The sequence below is a fragment of the Equus quagga genome, chromosome 1 (assembly GCF_021613505.1).
Source record: "Equus quagga isolate Etosha38 chromosome 1, UCLA_HA_Equagga_1.0, whole genome shotgun sequence".
NCBI lineage: Eukaryota > Metazoa > Chordata > Mammalia > Perissodactyla > Equidae > Equus > Equus quagga.
Window position 1 is genome coordinate 134,470,274 of NC_060267.1, and position 24,566 is coordinate 134,494,839.

The following is a 24,566-nucleotide window of genomic DNA, read 5'->3' on the forward strand; positions in this document are numbered from 1 at the left end:
GGGGCTATTTCTCTCTCAGTGTTTCCTCAGGTACTGACTCAAGACTAAGGGACTCTCTTTCCTTTCATTGTCTTTGACTAGCCAGAAGTGGATTTCCCCATCCCACCAGGCAGAGGCAGGAGTCAGGAGTCAGTGCAGAGCCAGCCCCAGGAGCCCATCAGCATGCCCCAGACACTGACCAGCACACTGGAGCACATTGTGGGCCAGCTGGATGTCCTCACCCAGGTAGGTCGTGACATTAGTTCACCCCATTGTCTGCACTTGGCCTGGCATTTGGACTATTTGAAGTTGGCCAGCAGGTACTGGATTTTTAAAAAACATAATTTTAATGGACCTAGTTTCCAGCCCAAATTAATGAAATAGCGTTGCCTGCCCTGGGGTCCTGCTGACAGAGCCATCTGAGAGCTGGTCAAGCCACTGGACCCCAGAATCACCAACACTGGATCCTGCCACGATGTGCCCACCCAGGGCTGGCCTGGGCCACAACAGAGCTTCAAGAGAAACACTGTCTGTTCGTTCATTCCACTTTTCACTGGGTGGGCACTCCAAGGACATGCTGGGGAGCTGCAAGCCGTGAGTCAAGGCATCCAAGAGCCCAGGCTCTGGCCTAAAGCTGGCACTGCTCCTTATCCTCTGAGTGACTTTGGAGAAATCCCTTCAGCTCTCCATGCCCTGGTGTGTTTATCTGTGATGTGCAGTGGTCCTGGGCTCTGCTTCCCATGTTTGTGGTAAGGATTAAAGGAGATGAATCTGTGGGAAGTGTTTGGCCTATGCCTGGCCCTCGGTAGCTGCTCAGTAAATGTTAGCTGTGGCACTGACCCTCATCAACGAGACAGATGTGGGCCACGCCCTCTGGAGTGTGCTTTCATCCGGCAGCTCATAACACAGACTTGCAGTGCAGCAGTTTGAGTAAGAGCAAAATGCCCTGACAAGAAGTGTCAGCCAGCACTGCAGCCCTGCCCATTGGGGCATCTCATCCTGGAGTGGGAGAGTGGTCCTGGCAGAGGGAGCAGCCTACTTGCAGGTCTGAAGGGCCATGGGCACATCCAGGCAATGAGCGAAGCCCAATGTGGCTGGCATGGGGCATATAGGTGGTGTTGGTAGCAGGGCCAAGGCAGGATTTAAAGATCCTCGGATCCCTTCCCTCCTTGGCTCTGGGTGCAGACCCTCCGGCCCCTACTCCTGTGCCAGCTCCGGGGTAGAGTGAGGGTGTGGTAGGGACGCAAAGGACCCTTGAGTGTGTGATGGAAATGGAGCTGAAGTGGCATGGCATCCTTTCTCTACCTCTGGATCTGAGGCTAAGTAAGGAAAGCTCCTTCACATCGTGTCACAGCGTCCCAGCTGGTACTGCACACCTTGGATGCACTGAAGGATGGATGTTTGAAGGGAAAGGTCAGGCATGGTTGGCTGGGGGATGGTGGGACTCCTTACAGGCACATCATACAGACATTTCTGCAAGCCTGTTAACCCTTGAGAAGGCGGCATGTGGTAAGAGAGAGAGATGAGCAACATGCAAAGACTTAAAAGAAAAATCCCCTACCTCAAACCCGTCAGAAACTGCCAAGCCTGCCTCCTGTTCTTCACAGCCACATCAAGTGAGAGATCAGGGGAGGTGGAATCAATTAGAACTTTATAGGATAAAATTGGAAATTAAGTCTGAGCAGATGATTAAAAATAGTTTCCTTGCATCCAGAGGAGTATAACACTAAGAACACTTCCCATCACTGAGTTTTAGGGGCGTACATGGGAGGTTTTGTCCTGTATTGGCAGTTAGGAGGATGATAGTAACATTGTAAGGAACCGGTATCACAGAGAATAAGTGAGGCTCTCTTGTGGCCTTGGCCTGTGGCCGGGGGTTTGGATGTCTCTGTGGCACCCTTGTCCTACCTCACACCGTTCAGCCCCTTTGCAAATCCATACGGTGCTCCACCCCCGACCAGATGCCAAGCCCATCAACCAAAGTGCTTTGCCAAGCAGCGTATGTTCCTGAATGCTACAAAGTGCGGCATGTTCCTGATGGACTTGACGTGTCCTGAGGAAACCACAGATGAAGCCCCCAGTTGAGGCCTTAAAGTGCAATCCATTTTCAAAACAGTAGGAGGTGCATTTGCCCCAATCCGCGTGCTCCCCTCCATTTTGGTCACTGGTTGTTTCCAGGCCCGCCTCCTCTCCTGGAGTTGGGGCTCTAGCTGAGGTATTCCATACAGCCAGAGCTGTCCTCACTGGGCTTGGAGGTTCCCTGCCCCCTCCTCTTGGGACCGGCCTAGCTGAGGGCAGCCCCCTTTCTGGAGGTTCCCTTGAGGCCTAGAGCCGAGCGACCACTGCCATCCTTCTCCCTGTGTGAATAGCTCAGCCCGGCTCTGAGCCTCCTTGGTCTGTGGATATTGGCCTCCGATGCTGCCACTTCGGGGAGGCGCTCCTCACCATCCCAATGTGCCTCTGTGCTCTGGAGGGGTAGGAGTGTCTCTGCCACCCCAACACTGACTGCTCCTTCAAAGTTGTCCATCTGAATCATGCTGTTCTCCTCCATCCCACCCCCCTCATTGCCCCTTCCTCCCCAAGGAAGTCTGCTTCAAAGTGGCCTCCGAGAAAGAAACTGCCTTTGGGGCTGTGTCCTGCAGGACATCCTTCCAGGGAAGAACCATGGGGGCTGCAGTGGGCAGTGGCTGGGGGTGTTTACTGAGTGAGTCACAGAGCCTCCAACCCCTGAGTGACATGAGGAGGGCACCCCATTGCAGAGACTCCCAGTCCTCAGAGCCTGCCTTCCTGCTCAACAGACTGGGTGAGGCCCAGTGATCGAGTGCTCCTCTCTCGATGTTTGTGGCCCATTTGGCACTGGTCAGAAGGCCAGGGACTCAGTCTCAGTCCTCCTCAGTGGCACCTCTGTGCAAAGCAAAGGCCCAGAGGTCAGGCAGCTGAGCGAGCCCTTGGAGAGACGTGACTCAGAGCTTTTCTGAGTGCAAATCCTGGCTTTCCCACTTCATAGTTCAGTGACCTTGGGTTTCAGGGCTCCTCTTCTCAGCCCAGTGGGCCACCTGACTGTCAGCCTGGGCACACCTGCCCTCCTAGATTTGAGGGCCAACTGCACCATTCATCACCTGGGTGATGTTGGGTGGGTGATGTCGCTCCCCAGAGCCTCAGTTTCCTGTCTTGTAAGGTGGGGAGAGTCCAGCCAGCTCGTGTCCTCTGAGCACTGTTGTGAAGCTCTTGGTTGACTGGATAGTCTAGACTTGTGCTGGCTGCTTTGTGAAGCACAATGTGAAGTTGTGTTCTCCACAGGGCAGTGGGGACAGCACCAGGGTGGCCAGGTGACATAGGAGTGGCAGGAGTGGACATTCCACAGGCCTCTAACTGCTGGGCTTGAGTCCCAGGAATGCTTTTGAGCTGCCAGTGAGACTAGTGGTCTGGCTAGGCAGTAGGATGAGAGGGAGAGAAAGAAGAAGTCTTTGCCCAGCTACAGGAAGGAAGAGGGTCCAGGAGGTGACAGGGGCGTTGGGGTGCACTGGGTGCTATTGAAAATCAGGGATGGGTCCTAGGGCCCATTAGATGGGAGCCTCAAACCTGGACCCAGGCTTCAGGGGCCTAGATTGAAGCTCTTTGAAGATGTATACTTCTTATGACAGCCATCCCTGAATCGAGTTATTGTAATGGTTTTTGAGGGAAATATATTTCCTAACAAAGGAATTTAGGTTTTTCTTTGGGAGACTCTTTGCTCCTCAGAACCCCTCATGGGAATTCTCAGGAGCTACGAGGGCTGAAGTCATGGGTATGAGTGCTGTGTACTGTGTGTACCCCCCTCTTCATCTGTTAAGCCTGTCCTGGGCCCCCTCCTGCTCCGGAGAGAGGACACACCTGTCCTGTGGCTGCCCTGGGTCACTGACTTGCTGGGCCTGCCCCAAGTCTTGTCTTCCTGATAAAGTTGGCCCAACCCCAGAGGCCCGCAAGGTCTAGAGAGAAGTACAGACCAGAAATCAGAGGCCCCAGCTGCTCTGGCGCAGCTTTGCCTCTTTCTGTCCCTGTGGACCTGGGTCAGTCTTGGTTTCTTTCTCTATAGAGGGGAGACTTTAAACACTGCCCGTCTATCTGTCCCATGGAGTGGGCAGCAAAGGTCAGTGTCTCAGGTGGGGCCGAGACTTCCCTTAGGGCCTTCTTTCCATGAGTCACTTCTCATATCCGCCCATGGCCAGGACCCTCCCCTTGTGGCCACACCTAGAGGCAGGACTCCAGGGTGGACCCTGTGGCTGTTGGGTCTGCTTGCTTGGTGATGGGCCTTCAGTGGGTATCCAGACAGAGGCCCAGACTTTTCCCCTCGTGTTTTTGTGAGGGTGCCACTGAGTGATTTGGAGTCGCTTTCACAGATGCTGGAAAACTAACCAGTGAACAGGGAGAGGCTGTTTTCCACAGCTAGCTTTGCTGCATGAGCTCACCTCCTGCATGGCTCCCTTCGCTTCCTTCGCAGGCTCCTGAGTGACAGACATTTGCCTGGTGTCTGGAAGTTGCAAAGGCCCTGGGTCTTTCTCACGTGTGAGGAGGTGGGATGCAGAGATGTGGACAATACCCAGGAGCTGGGGAGGCTACAGTGAGGGGCGCAGGCCCCACAAGCGGCTTGGTGGTTTTGCCTCAGAAGCCCACAGCAAAGTTATTTTTGACTCCAGTTTCACGTCTTGCTGCTTTTTAAAAATACCAAGCCATGAAATTCCTGTTCCAAGTGTGTTTTTTTATGGCACCCGTGCTGATTCAGGCTGGCCACAGCAATGCTATGATGTCACGTTCAAGTTCCTGTGACTCACTGGGGGCTGCTGGCCTCCGGGACTGGAACATGCACGTGGTGGGAAGCAGGCGGGGGCCCCCCATCCCTGCTGGTTTGAGTTGCTGGCATTTAGCTTTGTTAAATGTCCAGGTTGTTGTAACTCTGCTGTCCTAACTCAACAAGGCTGAGGACTTTTGCCTGTTTGCTTTTGGGAGTTGGGTAGAAGGCCCGTTTGCTTTGAGACACCTCGACCCTCCCCTCCATGGTCCCAGCAGTTCCCTGTTGGATTGGCTGCTCAGGTCTGGTTCCTTGCTGGTGGGGAAGGTGGGAACCTGGGCCCGCCGTGGCATGGGCTGAGCTGCCTGACCACTCTCAGGGGCTCTCAGTGTTCCTTTTTCCTGGGCAGACAGTTGTTGCTTACGGAAACAGACTGCAGATTTTAAAGCAGCTACACCATTTTCTCTGGGGGCTGGTCTTCCCAGGTGGGCCCAGACCAAATTTGTTGGGCAGGTACAGAGTGAAAGTCACTCCCATCCCACCCGGTGATCCCTGTCTATAGGGTGTGCACAGCCCTCCTGATATCGTCGCACACAGAGGCGGTGCCGCAGGGGTAGCTCTGGTTTCTCTCCACATCAGCACACCTAACTACTTGGCCTACATTGTCCAGAGTGCGTTTAGCCATCCTCCTCTTTATGGACATTTAAAGGCTGCCCTTGGGCCAAAGGCGAATTCAGGACAGTTGGAGCTCCCACCACTTGGACTTTAGAGACAAGAGACTTGTTTTTCCTGTTCAGACACTGCTTCCTGGGGATGAGGGACTCAAGACTCTCTCTGGTCTGTGTCAGAGACACATTTGGGGTCTGACTCTAGCCAGTGGCAGAGAGGCTGGGCTCTGGCCCACCCCCAGCCCCATTGCTCTTCTTGGCAGTTTACCCACAGGCTCCTTGGCTTTGCAAATACATAGGCACAGGAGAAACCGCATTTTCCCCAGTACCGAGTCAGGGCCAGTGCTGCTGGCAGCACTTGAAGATGGGGCGAGCTTGTGTTTGTCACTGCAGAGGGGGCTGCGTGGCAGCTCCATCTTCTGTCCCATGTGCGGTTGTGTCAGAAAGCACCCCTCCCCCAAAGAAGCTTCAGATTGAAGGCCCCCGCCCACCGGCTGGGCTCAGGATGGCTGTGGTTACCTCTAGGGCCTGGGAATGTTCCTGGTCATCTGAGATTTCTCCTGTGAGGCCCCGAGCAGGCTGGAGCTGGGGGAGGGGGAGCAGGGGCTGGAGTGGGAGAGCAAGGCCCATGCAGGGACAGCTCGTCCAGACTGACTCTGGGATTACTCTGAGAGGAGGGAAGAAGGGGACTCCACGTGATTTATTCTTGCTTCCCTGGGGACCCAAGGGCCCTCCAAGGAAGGGTCAAGCACACGCCACAAGAAGGAGCCTATGAGTATTCTGGTTGTGACAAGCAACCCCAAATGAGCCTGCATGGCTCTGAGATTAACCAAGCCACCCTTGACCCTGTGGTCATTTGGCGCTCTCCTGAATGAAGCGCCGCTAGAGCAGGGTCGGGGAAGGCTACAGTCAGGCCTGCCACTGCCCTCCGCCCACTCTGTAGAGGGCCCTATCTAGGCCTGAACTGTTGGTACAGACCCTCACTGTACCCACAGTGGCCATGGCTAAGTGGAGGAGAAAAAGCAGACAGAAGCCTTGAACTCAGTGGGGCATGGCATATGGAGGAGTGGTCCTTTGGGGCAGGGGCCACAGCCCAACTTGCTAAACTATACTGAGGTTTTCCAGGCCTCCAACAAGCTACCAAGCAGTCTCTCTGACTTGGGATGATTGTGTTTTATCAGGCTTTGATAAATTTACTACTTTACATAGATTGTTGGAAAAGTCAGCCTCTGAAGACATGGGATGCAGAAGGTGCCAAGGCCAAGGTTCACGACTGGTGCTCAGCCCTGTTTGCACTCAGCTTGGAGTCAGAGTATAGCAGAGCCTCTGGCCTCACAGTGACTGGCATCCTGCACCTTGGGGCCCATCCCGTCAGACACTTGGCTTCCCTGGTGGCCTGCCCATGGCTGGAGAAGAGATGAGCTTGCACCCAGGCCACTGTTGGTGGGGCGTACAGCTCAGGTCTCCTCTCCTGGTGTGGGTAGTACCCCACAGATCCCAGGAGCATCCAGTTTTGTGGATGGTGGTGAGTGGACCCACTTTTTATAGCTTCTCCTTTGGGGGTAAGCAGTAATAAGGAAAAGCCTGTGTTTATTTAAAAGGAGTTACTATAAAGCCACGAGGAAGGTAAATTAGCCAAAATTCCTTAATCTACTGATATAAAATAGTATTTCATGTACTTCCTGAACAGAGCTAATCCTCAGTAGGGGTGGGGCTAGGGGTGCAGAAACATCAGAGAAATCCTATATCCCTGAGATAATGGGAGACAGCAACACGGACCTGTGGGCTCAAGGGGCAAAAGCTCATTTTGTGTTATTAGCGGCAAACTGTGGGGTGAAGGGGGTGGTGAAAAAGACAGTTGCTGAGCCCAGAGAGATTGGGAGGAATTTCTTTCTTTCTTTTTTTTTTTTTTTATGAGGAAGATTAGCCCTGAGCTAACATCCATGCCCATCTTCCTCTACTTTATATGTGGGACACCTACTACAGCATGGCGTGCCAAGCGGTGCCATGTCTGCACCCGGGATCCGAACCGGCGAACCCCCGGCTGCCGAGAAGCGGAACGTGTGAACTTAACCACTGCACCACCAGGCCAGCCCCGGGAGGAATTTCTTTAGAAACTCTTTTTTTTGTACATCAGCTGAGCGTGATCCTGGGCAAGTTAGCATGTCAGACATCTGCATGAGAGGGAATCTCTGTTCCTTCGCCTCTGAAATTCAGGCCTCAAAGCTTTCAGTCCTCATCAAATCAAGCCTGAGGTGGGAAGAAGGGGAACCGGCTGCTTCCTGGCCTTCCCCCGACTCTGTGCACCTCTGCTTCCTGCTGAGGCCAGGAAGCCTCCTCCCTCCCAAGGCCAGCTGGCGGGGCCCCTGCAGCCTACCCGCCCTCCTCTCTCTCCCCCGCCGTCCCCTCAAGTCTGCCAGGTCTGAGGCCCTAGCTCGGGGGAGAGTTCCCCACCAGCCAGGTGAATAGGGCAACCATCTGCAGAGTAGGGCTGCCCCTAGGCCCTGGGCACCTGGGCTGGCCTGTGCCAGACCTGAATTCTCTGCATCCTCATGGCACTCACAGCCTGGCATTTGTCCATCCAGCACTCGGTGTTCTCCTATTTGCCAAGAGCTGGGCCTGGGAGGGAGAAGACAGTAGTGAGCGAGAGTAGACAAAAACCTCTATCCTTGTGATGCTGGCATTCAGATTGATGGACGTCAATAGGCCACTCCAGGGCCAGTGTTTGCACCACTAACTTGAAGTCCCCTGTGCCACAGAACACTGGGCTCTGGACAGAGGCTGGCACTGAGAGGCAGAGCCTGGGGTGGTCGGAAGGGCTGGGCAGCAGCCCCTTCCCCAGGGAGCTGAGCTGGCCCCTTTGGCCCCCATTATTAACCCTGACATGTGGCACTGGGTTGGCCAGAGCACCATCAGTCAGTCAGGGCTCTGCATGTACACACACTTGTGTGCTCAGACACACAGACACCAAGAGACAGAGCTGGAGCTGGCAGGAGACAAGGCAGAGCTGGGCAGGCGCTGGCCCAGCGGCCCACTTTGTCTTGATAGCTCACAAGACCCCACAGCAGAGAGATTCCCCTTTTATTGCATCTGTTTTAGATCTTTAGAATCTAAGTGAAGTCAAAACCATGCTACAGGGGAGATTAATTCCACATTTTTCCATCTTTGCAATGAAACCAAAGGAAAGTTAGACATTCTGTGTGGCATAGTCAAGACAGGGGCTCCATACCCCAGGACGTTTCCTGAGGCCTGGAATGAGTGCCCTGAGTGATCTGGCTGAGTGGCTGTGCTTTCACAGATCCAGGGCACCTGGGACCCTCTACTCCCAGTAATCTGGTTCCTATGCTGGGGGGAGGGGACTGGGGCATCCCAGCCCCTCTGGGGAGACCGCCTGGAGGAGTCCCAATCAACAGTAAGTCTGGAAATGATTAAAAGGAACTTTCCGTCACAGGAGAATTTTAAGAAGCAGCCAGACCACCACGTGCCCTGATGACTGAGACCCTACCAGGCCTGACCACAGACCACCTTCTTCGGGGCCCCTTCAAGCTCCATCTGTGCCCCCTCCCCTCCAATAGCCCAGAGCTCAACCATGGCCCCTGTGAGCTGGGGGAACCATGTTGCCCACAGTGTACCCCGTGCCCAGAGCAAGTGCCACACAAATGTTAGCTATTAATATAGTATTACAATGGCTCTATGAGAGATGCATTGTACAGATGAGGAATCTGAAGCCCTGAGACAGATTACTTGCCCAAGGCCACTCAGCATGTTAGTGGTCAAGTTCAGATTTGAACCCAGATTTGAACCCAGGCAATACAGCTGTGGAGCCTGCAGTCTTACCACAGAGACAAAGGTGAGGACCAGGAGTCACTGTGACAGCATTTTCCAAGGGCCCACACCCAGGCTACAGCCATGACACGCTGGCAGAGGAGAGCAGGCACCTGAGTACTGGGCCGGGAATGAAGAGGACTCCCTGGGGTAACAGGGCTACAGTGGGGTTTCAGGTAGGTGGGATTCAGGCAGGGAGAGCAGCAGTAACAGAGAACACAGGCCTTGAGTGCCACATGAATGCCACACCAAGGGGTCTGGCCTTTGTCCATAAGCTCTTGGATGGGAAAAGCAGGGACAGAGCCACAGCAGTGTGGAGGGCAGAGGGGTGAAGGGTGACCCAGAAGACACGAGGAAGCCAAGGCTAAAGGATGGGGACTGAGAGGAGCAGTCACTGAGAGGGAAGGGCCTGGGCCTACAGCCCTGACTGTATGTTGGGCGTCCTGGGGCAGGGGTGGCCTGCCTCAGTCTGGGGAGGACATTCCTCAGGCAGAGCCCTGACGTGACTGCCCCACCCAGCCAAACGCAGCATCCAGAGGGGTGTTGGACAGCGCGGGTCCATCAGCTCTTCCTGCGCTGTGTACCCCCACACCCCAGCCAGCTCTAGTGCCCTGCTGTGCTCCCCATGCCCACTGCCCTCTCCTGGCCTTCACCCCGGGGGGTGCTGCCTCTGCCGCACATACTTCATTTCCCTCTGCCTGAGTTTCTCCCCACGCTGTAGCCCTCGCAGGCTCCTGCTAGTATGGCACCCTCACATCGTTTCAGCCCTCCTGCCCCCCTCCCATCTTGCCCAGTCAGACACCAATGCCCCAGTCTCCTGGATTCCTGCTAGACGGCCATCCTAGGGCAGTTTTACTTCCCTCCACCACTGCTCCAAGCCAAGGCAGAGTGCTTGAGGGGTGTGTGGCTGGATGTCAGCTCTCTGCCTCCATCTTCTGGCCCAGCCACCCTGTCCACCTCCATGCTACCTGTCTTCCCTGTTCCAAGGAAGCCTAGGAGGGAATTTTGACCATAGAAACCAATACCACTCACCTTAGAGGGGACCTGTGTACCACCTAGGGCTCTGCTTAGAGCAAGAGGTGGACATGGAAGAGTGCCCTGACTAAGGTGAGAGCAGGGGCTACTGGGAAGAAGGGCTGCCCCAGAGCTAGATGGGATTGAGGAGTGCAGGGGGGAGCCTAGAGTGAGGCCTGCACATGTGGAAGCATTTCTTAAGGACCTAGCCAAATATCTGAGAAATGCAGATAGAATGGCTGGCTGGCTGATCACCCTTGTTCTCTTTCTCTTCCTCCCAAATGTTATTCACTGTCAGTCATGGTGGAGCAGCTTTGCCAAAAGCCAGCCCAGACAGGACTGGTACTGCAGCCGCATCAGTGCCTGGAAGCCCTAAGAGCCAGAGTCTCTTGTTTGTTGCGTGTGGCGGGCACCTGACAAATGTATGGGAGTGGATGATATTGTCAGGAGGGCCCGTGGGTATACTGTGGCCCCTTGGGGCTTTGTAGAAGATGAGGCTCCCGTTTTCCCACTACATTTGCATGTGGGGTCTATGCAAGAGGCCTTCAGCAAAGGTGGCAGCAGCTGTGGCTCTGGGAGGAGGAACAGCTACTGGAAGGGACCTGGCTCAGAGGGTGCTCCCTTGGTCTGTGTTCTGAAGTGTCGGTTCACTCCCTTCTGTTTCATTGCCTGTTGTGGCACCAGACAGCCATGGTCAGTTCCTAGGCCAAGCTTCTCCTAGAGCTCACTCTGGAGCCAGCACTCTAAAAACTGGCTATAGGCATTCAGGAGCACCGTCCTCCCTGTCTGTATCTGCTCAGACCTGTGAGTCTGGTGACGCAGTGCCAGAGAGCAGATGCTTCCCTGTCCCTCTCCCTTTTTGGCTAAGGGCCCTGAAATCCCTCCTCTACCTTCCTTGTGACCACCACACTCTCTTCCCTGCTCAACCACTCCAAACCAACCACACTGGCCTCCGACAGTTCCAAGTATGTGCCATGTTGTCTGCCTCAGGGCCTTTGCATCTGCTGTACCTTGTGGTTGGAACGTACTTCCTTCGGCCCTTCTTGTGTTGTCTCCTCACAGAGGCCTCCTGGACCCCCCTGTCAGAGTTGGAGCTCTCCTTCCCGGGTCTGACAGCCCAGGCATCCTCCCCAGAGGAGGTGAGCCATGTCAGGGGACTGGACTCCACTTGGAGTTCAGCCCCTGTGGGCCAGACCAACAAATCCTGCTTCTTTTCTTGTTGCTTTCTCTCCAAATACAAAGTGAAAATGGGATGAAAAAGAGGCCTAATGAGGAAGCAGAAATGAAAAGTGGGGGGAAAGAGCTGAGAAAAAATGCAAGACAAGCCTACCTCAAGAGGAAACCAGCAGGGCCGGCCCTGTGGCCTAGTGGTTAAGTTTGGCATGCTCCGCTTTGGTGGCCCAGGTTCAGCTCCCGAGCACAGACCTACATCACTCGGCAGCAGCCATGCTATGGCAGCAAGCCACATACAAAATAGAAGAAGGATAGGTACAGTTGTTAGCTCAGGGCCGATCTTCTTCAGCAAAAATAAGTTAAATTAAAAAAAAGAGAAAACCAGGCCAGGAGAAAAAGAGGTGAGGAGGGGGGCGGTGAAAGAAGGGGAGGGAGGGGCTGGGAAGTAGGTGGCCAAAGGAGAAAGGAGTGACAAGGAAAGGCGCACAAAGCCCAGGGAGAGTGCCACAGCATAACGGGAGGGGGAGAGTGTGGGCAAGTAGGGACTGCACAGTGGCTCACGAGGCATGCGGGGCACAGAGGCAAGGCCAGTCGTAGATGCCCCTGTTCTGCTTTGTTCCACCACTTTCGAGGGTGTGAGGAGTTCTTCTCTCAGGGAGCACGGACCCTCACCTCCTCCATGTGATGCCTGCTGAAGAGCCCCCAGCCCATGCCGCCCAGGCCCTCACGGCTGTGAGCCAGGCAGAGACCCTGCACACGTGCTTGGCCTCTCGCAGCACCACAGAGGCCTGAGTCCCCTTCACATGGTCAGGAGTGAAGGCTCTCCCCTCGGCCACCTCGGAGGCCATACCCAGACTCTGTCCCACGCAGGGCGCCCAGACTGGGCAGTTTGGGCCATTAGTGGTTTGGGCAACAATGTGGGAGGTGGGCTCAACTGTTCCAGGTCTGGGGGCCCCTCGGGGCCCGTAGCTGACCTTTGGCAGACACCTGATAATTTGATGCCCATAGAGAAAAGACATCTGAGGCTGTGAGGTACGGAATGGGGGCATCTGACAAAATGGCCCCCATGTTGTGTTCTCTCCCACTTGGAGTTGGGGGCCCTGGGTGCCAGATATGTCGCTGGGCACTGGCATTTTGGTGCAAGTTCTTTGAGCATCACTACAATTCTTAGGAAACTAAAAATAAAAGCCTATCACTTTAACATCGGTTAATTTTATACCACACTCAGAAGGTCCTTCAGGGTGTTACATAAAATGTCTTACACATCTTGAACTGTGAGCGAGAGAAGTCACTGCCCTACTAATGCTGCCCCCGTAGGAGACAGATCACAATGTATTCTCTCCATTAAACAGGAAAATTAGGATTTGAGCCAGATGCCCTTGTTCTTCCTCTCCTGGGAAGATTTTCCTTGGAGAGCCCAGGCAGTGGAGTCATGCTGGAAACCCCACTTCCTGGCCTGAGCTGGCCCCTCCCATGCTCTGGAGGCCAATGCTTCCAGCACCCTCCTTGCGTTGGGCAGTCCCTCATGTTGCCCCCTGAGGGGGCCAGGCTGCCTTCCAGTGGGTTCCAGGGACATCACTGACATGGACCTGTGCCCTGGCCTGGGCCCTCAGCTCACGTTTGCTGGGTTCTCTTCAGCAATCAGGACTGTGGATTCACTGCCCTGTCCTCCTCCTCTTCTTCCCTCCTCCTCCTGCTCCCCGCCCCCAGCAGTGGGGATGCTCTCAGAAATGCAGGATAACCCTGCTGCTCACCCAGGCTTCCCCAGCCGCCTCATGCTTGCCTGACCCTCAGTCCTCTCAGAGGGGCCTCGCACTCAACCTGTCCTGTCTGGAGCCCATCCTCTGCCTCTCGCACGGGGCCTGTCCTCAGGCTTGTCCTGTGTTCTTGGCTTCAGGGAGCATCTCCTCCTCTCTTGTCCCCCATCTGGCTCACCCACCTCAGCCTAGGACCACCAGCACCTTCCTGCTGCTCTGAGGCTAAACATGGGGCTACCTAGCACGGCCCAGCCCCTCTGCCTCCTCTGAGGCCCTCTCCTCACTCCTGCACACGAGCCTCCTTTGAGCCATCCCTCCTGCTCATTACATTCCCTGCCACCTCAGGGCCCTCGTGCACACTGATCCTTTGGCCCAGTGCCCTCCCTGTCCCTCTTGCCTGGTGAACTCCTCCTCGACCTTTGCTTACTCCTCACTTCCTAGGGCCATTCCCTTGGCCCTGACCAGGCCAAACCCCTCCCTTCTTCCCAGTACACCCGGCTCCTCCGTGCTACTGCTTAGTACTTGCCTCTTCAAACCGTTGTGCACCGCACGGGTCCAGCTGGGTCTCTTGCGCCATTGTCATGGACCAGCACAGGGAGGGGCTCAGTGAGGATTTGAGTGAGTGAAAAGAGAGTCAAGGGCAAGGATCAGCAAACCTTTTTTTTTTTTTTGTGAGGAGATTGGTCCTGAGCTAACATCTGTTGCCAATCTTCCTTTTTTTTTTTTTTCTCCCCAAGCCCCAGTACATAGTTGCATATCTTAATCATAGGTCATTCTAGAATGTTCCTCTATGTGGGATGCTGCCACTCCATGGCTTGATGAGCAGTGCTAGGCCCGCACCCAGGATCCAAACTAGTGAACCCCGGGCTGCAGAAGCGGAGCATGTGAACTTAACTACTTGGCCACAGGGCCAGTCCCAGCAAACCTTTTCTTAATGGGAAATATTCTAGGCTTTGTGGGCCGTAGCGTGTCTGTCACAACTACTTGACCTGCCGTTGTAGCCAGAAAGCAGCCATAGACAGTACGTAAACAAATGGGCATGGCAAGAAGACCTTATTTATAAAAGTAGGAAGCAGGCCGAGTGTGCCAACCCTTGGTCCAGAGAAACAACAGAACATCCTCAACAGGAGTGAACAGCAGTGTTTCTGAGGGAACAATTTTCCATGAAGAGGGCTATGGCTTCCTGGAGATTGCTGGTAACAGCAGGAGAAGGTAGTTCAGAAACAAGCTCCCAAGTGACCCTCTGACAGATGCGACTTTGAAGATGAAACTTCTGGATCCCCTATGACCTTGCCCCATGAGGCTCCCCCACAGCTCGCAGGTGAAGGCTATGACCCTGGGATGCAGACAGTGTCCAGAGTGGGGTCCGAATTCTGATTCCTGTCACTCTGATTCAGGAAAGGAGGTGCCTTGGTTCAAGTTGAGCCCAGTCTGGTGAGGGCAGGGCGCCCAGCAGCGACCTGAATGAGTTCCATGGTGTGTTAGGGGGCTGACCACTTATGCCGTAGTGACACAAGTGCCCCAGTGGAAAGGCGTCTCAAGTGAAGGCGTTAGGGTAGTTTCTCACTGCATATCTACTTAAAGGTTCTTGTCAGTATGTCGTTGTTTAGCCAGGTAAGAGACTCTGCTTTCTGGGGCTGGGGCATCTGAGCCTGGGAACTGCCTCTGAGAGTGGCCTGATGGTGTGAGGGGGCTGCTGGCTGACCCTGAGGGATGTCCCTTTCCACTGCTTCTGCTCTTTTAGTCTGGAGCCACCAGGCCAGGTGGCCTAAACAGGACAGAAGGCGGCTGCCCCTGGGTGAGAACAGAGATCCATGAGTTCCTCCCCATCTGCTTGAGTTTGGGGATAGGGTGGGGGGACAAGCAAGTCTCCTGGGGTCAAATGGCCAGTAGCCCTCAGGTGTGGTTGGAGCAAGTCGGCAGAAGGGAGTAAGGCCAGGCTTCTCCTTCTATGTGCTCAATGGGGACAAAGCGAAGGTACACAGTTCCCAATGCCCAAGCTCACATTATGAAGCCAGGCCGCTGGGGCTTATGGCCCAGGTTTATCATTTATAAACTGTGTGACTTGAGGCAAGTTGCTTAATATCACTGTGCCACAGTTTCCTCATGTGAAAAATGGGCGTGATAAAGGCTCCTACCCTGAAGGTTTGTTGAAGTGTGCTTGGCACATTGTGAGTGCTCCGGGAACGTCGGCTGCCAAGAGCAGCCCTGGAGCAGTGTGTGTCAAGGATCATCAGGATGACCCCCCAGTCCTGCCACTGGTCCCCTCGAGTCTGGGCTCCACACTCTAGTTACAGAGGGGACTTGGGAGTAAGCTGCCTGATGGCAAAAGGGTCAAGGAGAGGGCGTGAGCTGTCTGGTTTCTCCAAGGTCAGCAGACAGGAGAGGCCTCTCTGTGGAAGAGTTTGGACCCCAGAATGAAGGAGTCCCGGGAGATGGGCCATCTTTCCTGGCCACCTTGCCCAGACAGGTCTGCCCAGCAGCCAGCACCCTGGACTCAAGCCCTTTCTCCAGTTTCCCTTCACCCTGCTTAAAAGTCAGAGGTCCACGGACACCATGTCGGGCAGAGCCATTTCCCTCATTGGCACCTGCCACCAGACCCGGCATGCACCTCCTTGGGGACTTTCTGAGTGGCTGGGGCCAGACTTCTGGTCCCCGTTCCTCTGGAAAGAGTAAGGTGAGAGGCCTGTGCGTAATGGGGCTGCTTGGAAGGTCAGTTCTTGTTTGCCCTGGAATAAAAGAAAGGCAAGACCGTTGGGTTGGGAGTGTGGCCTCAGAACGACCGTGGAGGTGTTTGCCTACACGCTGCTCCTCCTCGCTCTAGGGTAGGGATGGCCTTGTCTTCGGCCTGCAGAGGATGAGGAGAATCCCCAGAGCACGAGGTTGGGCGAGCAGAGAGCAGCTGACTTGGCGTGGCCCTGGGCAGCGGGAGAGAAGGCCGCGGCCTCTGCTCTCTGGACGCTGAGGCAGCACATACTTAGTGAGGCTGCTGTGCGCCTGACACTTGCTGTGCGGAGGTTACTACCAACCGGCAGGTAAAGGTCACACTGTAAACAAAGCCACATGATAAGGCCCAGAACCAGTCCTTGCTAGAGATGCCCCCCACAGCCCACATGCTGTTCCTGATGCTGTTCCCTCCCCCTGGAGGCCCCAGCAGCGGGGGAGGCATGTTGGTGCCGTGGTGCTGCCCTCCTGCTATACTGCCAGCCCTGAGCATGTCTGACCTCTGCTGCTTGGATGCACAGACGGGAGCCCTTCCATCACTGAGGAAACCCTTTCCCTGGGGGCAGAGAGACACACGAGCAAAATTAGAGATCTACGTTGCACTTTGTCATGAGGGATAACTGTTTTCCATGGGAGTGAGGTCCCATGCTTTCTTGGAGTAGGTTTAAGAAAAATATGTGAAGGAGAGAATGCCAGATAGCTTTCTAACATACAACAATCCAAAAGCATCCTCCTCTCCCTGGCCCATCCTTGCGGCTCAGAGTGGGTTTGGGTGGGATCACATGTGACTGGGAAGAGCCTGGTGGACTTATCCCTGGATGGTGGCTACACCCAGCATCTTGGCAGAGTAGGCTGGAGGCAGAGGGGGTAGGGGAAGTCGAACCAAACACAGAGATGACGTGACTCTTCCAGAAGCTCGAGTGGGAAAGGGGAGAAGCCAGAGAGCGGCAGGGAGACGAGCTGCAGGCTTGAGGGGTGGTGAATTTTTTTTAAGCCTGTTTGTCTATAACATGCTGTGAAGTACCCCCTCAAAGCTCCCAAAGGAAAGGCCCACAGGCGGCCCGGCACCCTCCATCAGGGGGCTGGATGTGAAATAGGTGATGCTTTTCTGTTCAAAGAAATTTAATATTGACGAACTTAAGGGCCAGATTTTTCCCGAGCTCAAGTACGGGCCCCCCGTGGAACTAAGAGGAGGCCTCGTGAAATGCGTGGCTCTCCTGGTGTTGACATTGGCCCAGTACCCACTGCCTCCTGCCTCCACATTTGGAAATTCGGTCCCTGTGAAAAGTTAAAAAAAAAAAAAAGCAGAAGAGGAAAAGCAGGCTGGCTCCCCCACCGTGGCCTGGAGTCCGGGGCCATCGGAAAAAGTCTGGATGAAGAATGATTTTGGCACTTGGCTCAGTGTGAGTTTCACAGCAGCCAGTGGAAACTTCCAGGAATGCTGCTCTGGGCCAGCCGGGGGCTGTTTCCGCCACCACTTTTACAAGATGCAGACCCCTCCACGGCTGGCTGGCCAGCACAGGGGCAAGGTGACTGTCTCTTTCTGCTCAGCTCTGCCTCTCAGGGTACAGTTCATATTCCACAGGCAGCAACTTTTCACGCTCTGTCCTGTACCAGGGGATTCAGAGCCTTCACAGGCCCGGCCAGCTCATTTAGAAGGGGCCAGCCACCAGGCGGAGCAGCCTCCATGAGCAGCTGATATCCATGCTGGATGCTGCGAGAATTTATAGTAGCCTTAGAGGGGGATCTCCCTCTCAAAATGTTTCAATGTTTTATTAAATGTACGAAAGGAAAGTTTCCTTTCCATTGCACCAAGGTCCAGAGCCTCCATGGAGCCTCAGGGAAGGTGGCAAAACCTCTTGGGAAAGCCCACTGACAAATGGGTAAAGTTAATAGAAAGTTTTGTTTCTTAATCTGACCCCTGTCTGATGCCTGTAGACTGCACAGCACAGGAACCAAAACTGCCTCGTGCACAGCGGACTCGCCCAGTGCCCACTGTGGGCCTGCCATGCATAGGCGCTCAGCAACCCTCAATAAGGGGATTGAATGATGAGCCCAGCCGTAATGGCCAGCGTGGGTCAGGCTGAGCAAGTGCTGGAGTGGACGTGTGACCAGTGGGGCAGGCCCATGGCGGGCAGTACTTAAGGCCAGTAGGCCAGCCCCTCCACATAGGCTCCTAGACACCACTGCCCCTCTGCCAATACTCTGTCCAAAGTCAGAGGAGGTGGACAGGTTTTCGCAGCCTTGTCTGGTAGGCACGTCTGTAAGACTGGCCTTGAGCATCTGCAACCCCAGCGGCGGGGGGCATTTGGCAGGCCAGACAGACAGCCAGGTCCACAGGCCAGCCATCATGCTGGGTGTGTGGGAGAGGCCAGGGAGCAAGGGCTCAGCCTCCGGAAGCCAACACGATGACAAACATTGTCACAGTGGTCAACATGGGTCAAGCTAACAAGTGCTGGGCACCATGCTGAGTCACCTTGCAGTCTCCAGGACTGCCATGAACTTGGCGTTATCCTTCCCATTGCAGAGGAGGAAGTGGGCTCCAAGACAGGGAGTTAGGGCCTGACCCCCAGATGGCAGACTCTGGAAATAGTCCTCACTGGACTTGAACAGGCAGAGGCCCTCCTGGGCTCAGGGGACTCACCTCCCAGCCTAGGAAGCCCCTCCAGTGTAGAAGTGAAGGGCCCGAGGCATGGACACAACCCAGGTGGGATGCCTTCATTGTGGGTCACTGCTCCACATATATTGACTAGCGCCTGGTGGCTTCCTCCTCTGTCATACATGAAGGCAAAGGAATCTGAAAATTAAAATGGACTTTATTGAGTTTTCTCCCCTCTGGAATGGAGATGGTTGATGGTCTCCAGTTTATGGACAGAGCCGGGCCCCAGTGAGGAAGTGCTTCTACTGGGGATTCCTGATCCTTGATTGTCTTGGGGAATGGCCAAGGGCTATGGGACCTGCCACCTACTTTCTGTCACTGTGTCCTCCCCCGGCCCACGAACATCAGAGAACAACCATCCAGAGCCAGAAGTGGACATGAAGGTGAGAGCTGTCCCAACAGCCACCAGAGCCAAGAGGCCAGGCAGGACCCCTGAGTGGGAAGAGCTGACATTTGGACAGCGGGCTGAGGCAGCTGAGCAGGACTGACTGAGGGGATCCCCAGGGCAGCCCAGAGGGCCCTCCATCCTCTGAGCCTGACTACCATTTATTTTCCAGACGGTCTCCATCCTGGAACAGCGGTTGACGCTGACGGAAGACAAGCTGAAGCAGTGTCTGGAGAACCAGCAGCTAATCATGCAGAGAACGACACCATGATCAGGGGAGCAAGAATCAAGAGCTCAGTCAATTTGGGGGGTGGCAGGCCACGTGTTTGTACTGTGGGACTTGGGTAAATAAATAAAGGGGATTCCACTCTGTGGGAACCACATCCATCCCAAGCCCCAGGAGCTGCATACTTTTCCCTCCGCCCTGCTGTCTGCCCCTCTCCACCTGGCAGGGGAGGCCCTGGTAGGCAGGGCCACCCCTGCAGAATGGACCATGTTTAGTTTCATATGAAGGAGCCGCTTGAAAATCTTTGCTGCCTAAGAGTCCTAAGGAGCCTCAAGATCAGAGCTCCTCCTCCGGAGAGGGCAACCCCAAGCCACCTTGCTTTTCACTCCTTGCTGGGGTTTGTTCACCTTTCTGCCATATGACTGGCTTTTCCCACCTGCCACAACTTAGAATGGTCTGCTCGTTGCATGGATAAGCCAAGAGTAATCTCTAAATCTGACAAAAGGCCCAACATGGGCCCATCTGAGTCAGGCTTAGCCAGGAACAGGCACTCTGGACAGGGGGTGGCTTTGCAGTGGCCTTGATTTCAGCTCCACACATGTTCACTCAGGCCTGGTGCCTTCCTCCTCCTGCATACACGAGGGCAAAAGAATCTGAAAATTAAAATGAACTTTATTGAGCTTGTCGTAGAAATGGCTTGTCCTGAGTGAGAGCTAATTGGTCCCCCATCCCAGGGCCCACAAAGTGAGAATGAAAGTGGCAACTTGGGAGGGCCCTGCCAGGATCACCTCTGAAGCCCAGGACACTTGTTTGCCACCATTCAGGATGTTGGAGGAGCAGGGACAGCCAGAGCCCCTGCCTACCACCCACCTCCCTCTGGCTAGCCCCAGCTGGCTTCTTCAGTCGGAACCTAGAGGCCTCAGGCACTTGCATTTCCATTTGCTCATGAGGGTTTCCATAGTCTCCTTCTGCATCCGTCGGGGAAAGAGTGTTTTCCATATGTCTGGTTGGTGTTGTTGCCTTCAGCATTTGGCTTCTTGGGGCTCAGCCAGCCGGGGAGGTATTTATCCCCAACACCCCTGCCCTGCCGTGGGGTCTAGGGGGACAGTGTTAGACCTTGGGAGCTGTCAATACCATGCAGCTAATGAGGTTCCCAGCTTCTGTGGCTTCCAGGTAGGAGCAAAGCCTGAATGCCTAAGAGCTTGGCCTGACAAGGACACAGACTATGTTGAGTCCTGATAAACAACAAGAATAGGGAAGCTGCCTCCTCCAGCTGAGGGGAGAGAGAGCTGCAGTCCAGGGTCAGGCCTCCAACTCTGCCTTTGGCCAGCTGTGTGACCTTAGCATGGTGACCCTCTCTGAGCCTCAGGTTCTTGTGTTAAGTAGTGATAACCACCCCTCCAGGTGGTTATGAGGTAGATGCTGCAGGAGCCTGGCACAGCAGGTACTCAACGGACCCCCTGCCCCAGGCCACCCTCCTGGGGGGTTTCCTGCACACTCACCTGCCTTGACAGAGCCACCAGCCAAACCTGGAATTTGGGGGAAGGATGGTTATTGGAGAGCTGCACTTGTTTTAAAACAACAGAGAGCCCCGCCTCCTGCAAGCCTGGGGGTCAGTGTGTATCACCATGCGGAGGGCAGTGCTGGGGGGGTGCTCAGGTTCTCACCTGAGACCTCTCTGATTCTCCGAGTGAGAATCCAGGGGCGCAGGTTGCTCCTGGGAGAAGGGACAGGGGACTCTAGGGCACTCTGACCATTCTGGTGACTGTCTAGCCTCAGTTCCAACAACTCCCCCGCTGAAGGTGCTGTAGGACCCTGAGCTGGGCAACACTGGGCTGGTGGCAGGCAGGACTGGCTCTGGGGCCCTTAGGAGCAAGGGAGGAGTGTGGGGTCTGAGTGGGCTTGAGGTGGCTTGGTGAGGTTGGGGGCCATGTGACAGGGCCTATCTTGTGGTGTCTCTCCCTGCCAGCTGTCCCCGATGGCTCCCCTGTGGTGGGGGCTCTTACCAGTCCCCTGCTCATGCCGCCAAGCTCAAAAGCAGACCTCCAGAAATGCAGGTGCCTCAGCTCAGCCATCATCTCTCCTAATTTTGGGTTTTGGTAACTGAGCTCCCAGAAAACCAAATTGCAGCCATCTCTTTTTTTTTTGGCTAGGAAGATAGGTTAGGTTTGGGGTTTTTGTTAGGAAGTGCATCTCAGTGGCAATTCCCAACCCTGCCCCCTTCATGCGCTAATTTTCCTAATGTGAAATAAAAGAACAAGTGATTCTTAAATTGCAGTCCCCCACCTACCCTTTGCCAGATTCTTGGGGTTCCAGGGATGAACCTACACTTCCTGCCAGAGACACCAAGGAAGGCAGTTCAAGTAGGCTGGACGACCAAGCCAGAAAGCAGCAGCAGCTGAGTCTAACCTTGACATCATGGTGAGCCTGCTGCCCTTCACTCCGAGTCACCACTCCCCAGAAGCAGCTGATGGGTCCCTTCAGGCCTGTGTCCCTCCAGAGACTCAGGTGGCACAAGCCAGCCTGTCCTGAAAACTCTCTGCCATCCTCCCACCCAGCACCATCCTTTTCCCTCTGTCCCATGATCCACTTGCCACAGCTTCATGATTTCTCCATGGTAGCGGGCTGCCAAGAGGGCAGAGCAATGGAGTCAGGGGCCCCTGACCCACTGCCAGAGTCCAAATCCCGGCTCTGCCCCCTGCTAGCTCCATGACCTTGAACAAGTTCCCTAACCTTGTAGAGACTCCGTTTATGGCAGAGTGCCTGTCTCACTGGGTACACAAGGCGCTCAGAGCAGTGACTGGCACAGGGGGAGAGTGCAGTCAATGTGTGGCTGTTGAGGTTACCCTCCACCAGCCTGGGGGGAGACTTCTGGCTGTTCTGGCCCCTTCCTGCAACTTGGCCCATGTGTCAATGAGGCTGATGGTTCAGGGTGCCCTGGCTCTGAAATTCTAAGTGGCCAGAGTTAATTAAGTTCTCTTGATCCTGTGGCCCCTGCCATGGGCATCCCAGTGAGGAAGGTGTTGGGCTGGCAGGCAGAGGGGCTCAGGCAGCTCTTCGCCACTTGGGGTGGCAAGTGGCCACCTCTCTGCTTGGAGTGGCCACTCCAAGGCCACCTCTTCTGCTATCATGGAGGCAGCCACTAGGGCCAGCACAGGCTTGGGGGTGGGTGTTTGTGATTGCCTGGAATCCTGGAAGCCCAGCCCGCTGAGCAAGCGAGAGCGTGGTGAGTCACACTGGCCCTGTTGTCCCTGCTCCCTCTCATTAGCCCCATCTAAACGATTTACTCAAGATGGGCCCCTGATGGCTCCAGCCTTAATTGGTGTGTGGCCATTAAAGGGGGACACAAATCCACTGGTGTTTCTTGCCAAGCACCCTTGTTCTACCCCACCCTGCCCTGAGGCTGCTGAGGAGGGACCCACTTTGCCAAGGCAGCAGTGGCAGGCTGGTGGCTGCCTGGCACCCTGGGGCATCGTTCTACTTCCTGTGAGCATCTCCACCCTGGCACAGGGCCTTGTCCTATTGCCTGGTGGGCTCCAGCCCACCACAGCTGAGCTGCTCTGGCACCCTGGACTCACTCACTCGGCCACTCAGGGGAAGTCTCTCTGAGGCTTCACCCTGCCTCTCGACCCATGAGGGCCCAGGATGCAGGGCCCTCACAGCCATGCTCAAGATGAGGCTGGAGCGAGGCCAGAGAGCCTGGGGCAAAGCCATTAGGAAGCTTTCCATGCCAGCCCCTCCTTTGGCTGGGAGATGCCATGTGGAAACACTCTCCCAAGAACCTATTTATAGAGCAAGGCCAGGGAGTGCTTTCACTTTAGGGGAGACCACCTCAAGCCCTGTCTGCCTGGGAGTGCTTCTTGTGGCAGGAACCCTGGCCGCCACCCACTCTCTCCTACCGCTCATGAAAATGCGAGTGCTGGGACGAGGAACCTGGGCAGGAAAGGAAGCCACGTTCTCCTACAGCTTCCCTTTCTCGGCCCTAAGCTCCTCTTTTAGGCACAAGTGTGTGTTCCTGAAAGTGGGACTTCAGCATCTTTTGTGGGCAGAGTGGGCAGAGGCCTGGCCTGCAGGAGCTGGGGCCATGCCAGCAGTGTCACACAGTCACATCAGCCCCTGTCCATCTCCATCCTTTCCTAGCTGGGCACCTGGACTCAGCCGTGGAATCAAGACTGACTTCGGAGCCCTGAACATCCCTGAACACCTCGGGCCCACATCTTTCCAGTCCATGATCCCCTGGTCTGAGGCCTGGCTGAGGGCACATGTGCCCAGCAGATGTTCTGCTCAACTGGCCTCTCCTTCCAGACCTCTGCCCTGCACCCTGCCCTCCCCTGACTAGGCTCAGCCCAGGGCCATGCCTTGACCTGGCAGGTCTCTAGAACCATCCACCCCCTCCAAAGCTCCTATGGTGCTGCACCCCACGTCTGCACTGAGCCCCTCAAACTCTGACCCCAGCCAGAGCCACCCCAAAGACATGCCCTCATGCCCAAGGTTGAGATGAGAGCACTGGACATGCTCCCCAGGGCCAGCACATCCCGCACCCCCAGCTTAGCTCCCAGGATCTTCATGACAACTGCTCCTGGGTTGGCTCCTCAGAAGCCTCTGAAACTTGGAGCAAGAGAAGCAATGTAATTAGTCTGTCCAGATCCTTGAGGCAGCGGCTCCCACGTGCCTGCTAACTGGCAACAGAAGGTGCTTTCTGTTGCAGAGACCTGGGCCGCCCTTGTCTGGGCTGCTGCTGTGGACTTCTTGGCTGGAACTATAAAGCCCTGACCTTGGGGTTGGGTCTAGCTCCCCTGGCAGTTGGGGTGTGCTTGGGAAAAGGGGCCATTTGTGAGGCCTCACAAGGGTGCCCACGCCCTTTGAGAGGTGTCCTGAAGTCTCCTGTTGGGGATGAGTGCCTCTGGTTTGGGGGAGCCTCAGCTCTGGAGGCCCCTGGTGAGAGATGGGAGCCTCAGGCTGGGGCAGGTCTGGTGAGGGCCCTTCCAAGTCTCCCAGAAGCTCAGGACCACCCACCACTCAGCCCATCTCAGAACCAGCCCCTCAAGGACCAGGACCTGCTGAGATGTCGCCCACTCATTTCCCGCCCAGTCTCCTGCTTCTGCCCTTGGCCTACCCCATTGTTCTCAACATAGCAGCCAGAGTCCACTAAGCTATAAGATTAAAAAATAATAAAAAGGAAACTTGTGACATAGTTTATGCCATCCCTGCTCAACCCCTTCTAGTGGTTTCCCAGCCTCCTCCAAGTACAGGCCACAGTGCTCACCACAGCCAAGAGGCCCTGCTCAATCCCACCCAACCCACACCCCCATCTCCTACCATCCACTCTCCCTCTTTGCCCCTCCAGCCTCCTCACTGTTCCTTGGCACATCAGGCACATTCGAGTCC

At 55.3% G+C, this 24,566-nt stretch overlaps 1 protein-coding gene across 2 annotated transcripts in view; it reads left to right on the forward strand.

Moving 5' to 3' along the window:
- The window catches only part of POC1A (POC1 centriolar protein A), a 73,033-nt gene extending 53,694 nt beyond the window's left edge, over window positions 1-19,339 (forward strand). The window contains exons 10-11 of one of the 2 annotated variants that reach the window (XM_046659171.1): window positions 82-225; window positions 19,125-19,339. In XM_046659171.1, coding sequence (XP_046515127.1) covers window positions 82-225; window positions 19,125-19,223 — 243 coding nt within the window. In that variant the 3' untranslated portion in view covers window positions 19,224-19,339. The remainder of the gene's footprint in view (window positions 1-81; window positions 226-19,124) is intronic. The other variant, XM_046659264.1, reaches the window with a different exon arrangement.
- The last annotated feature ends 5,227 nt before the right edge of the window (window positions 19,340-24,566 follow it).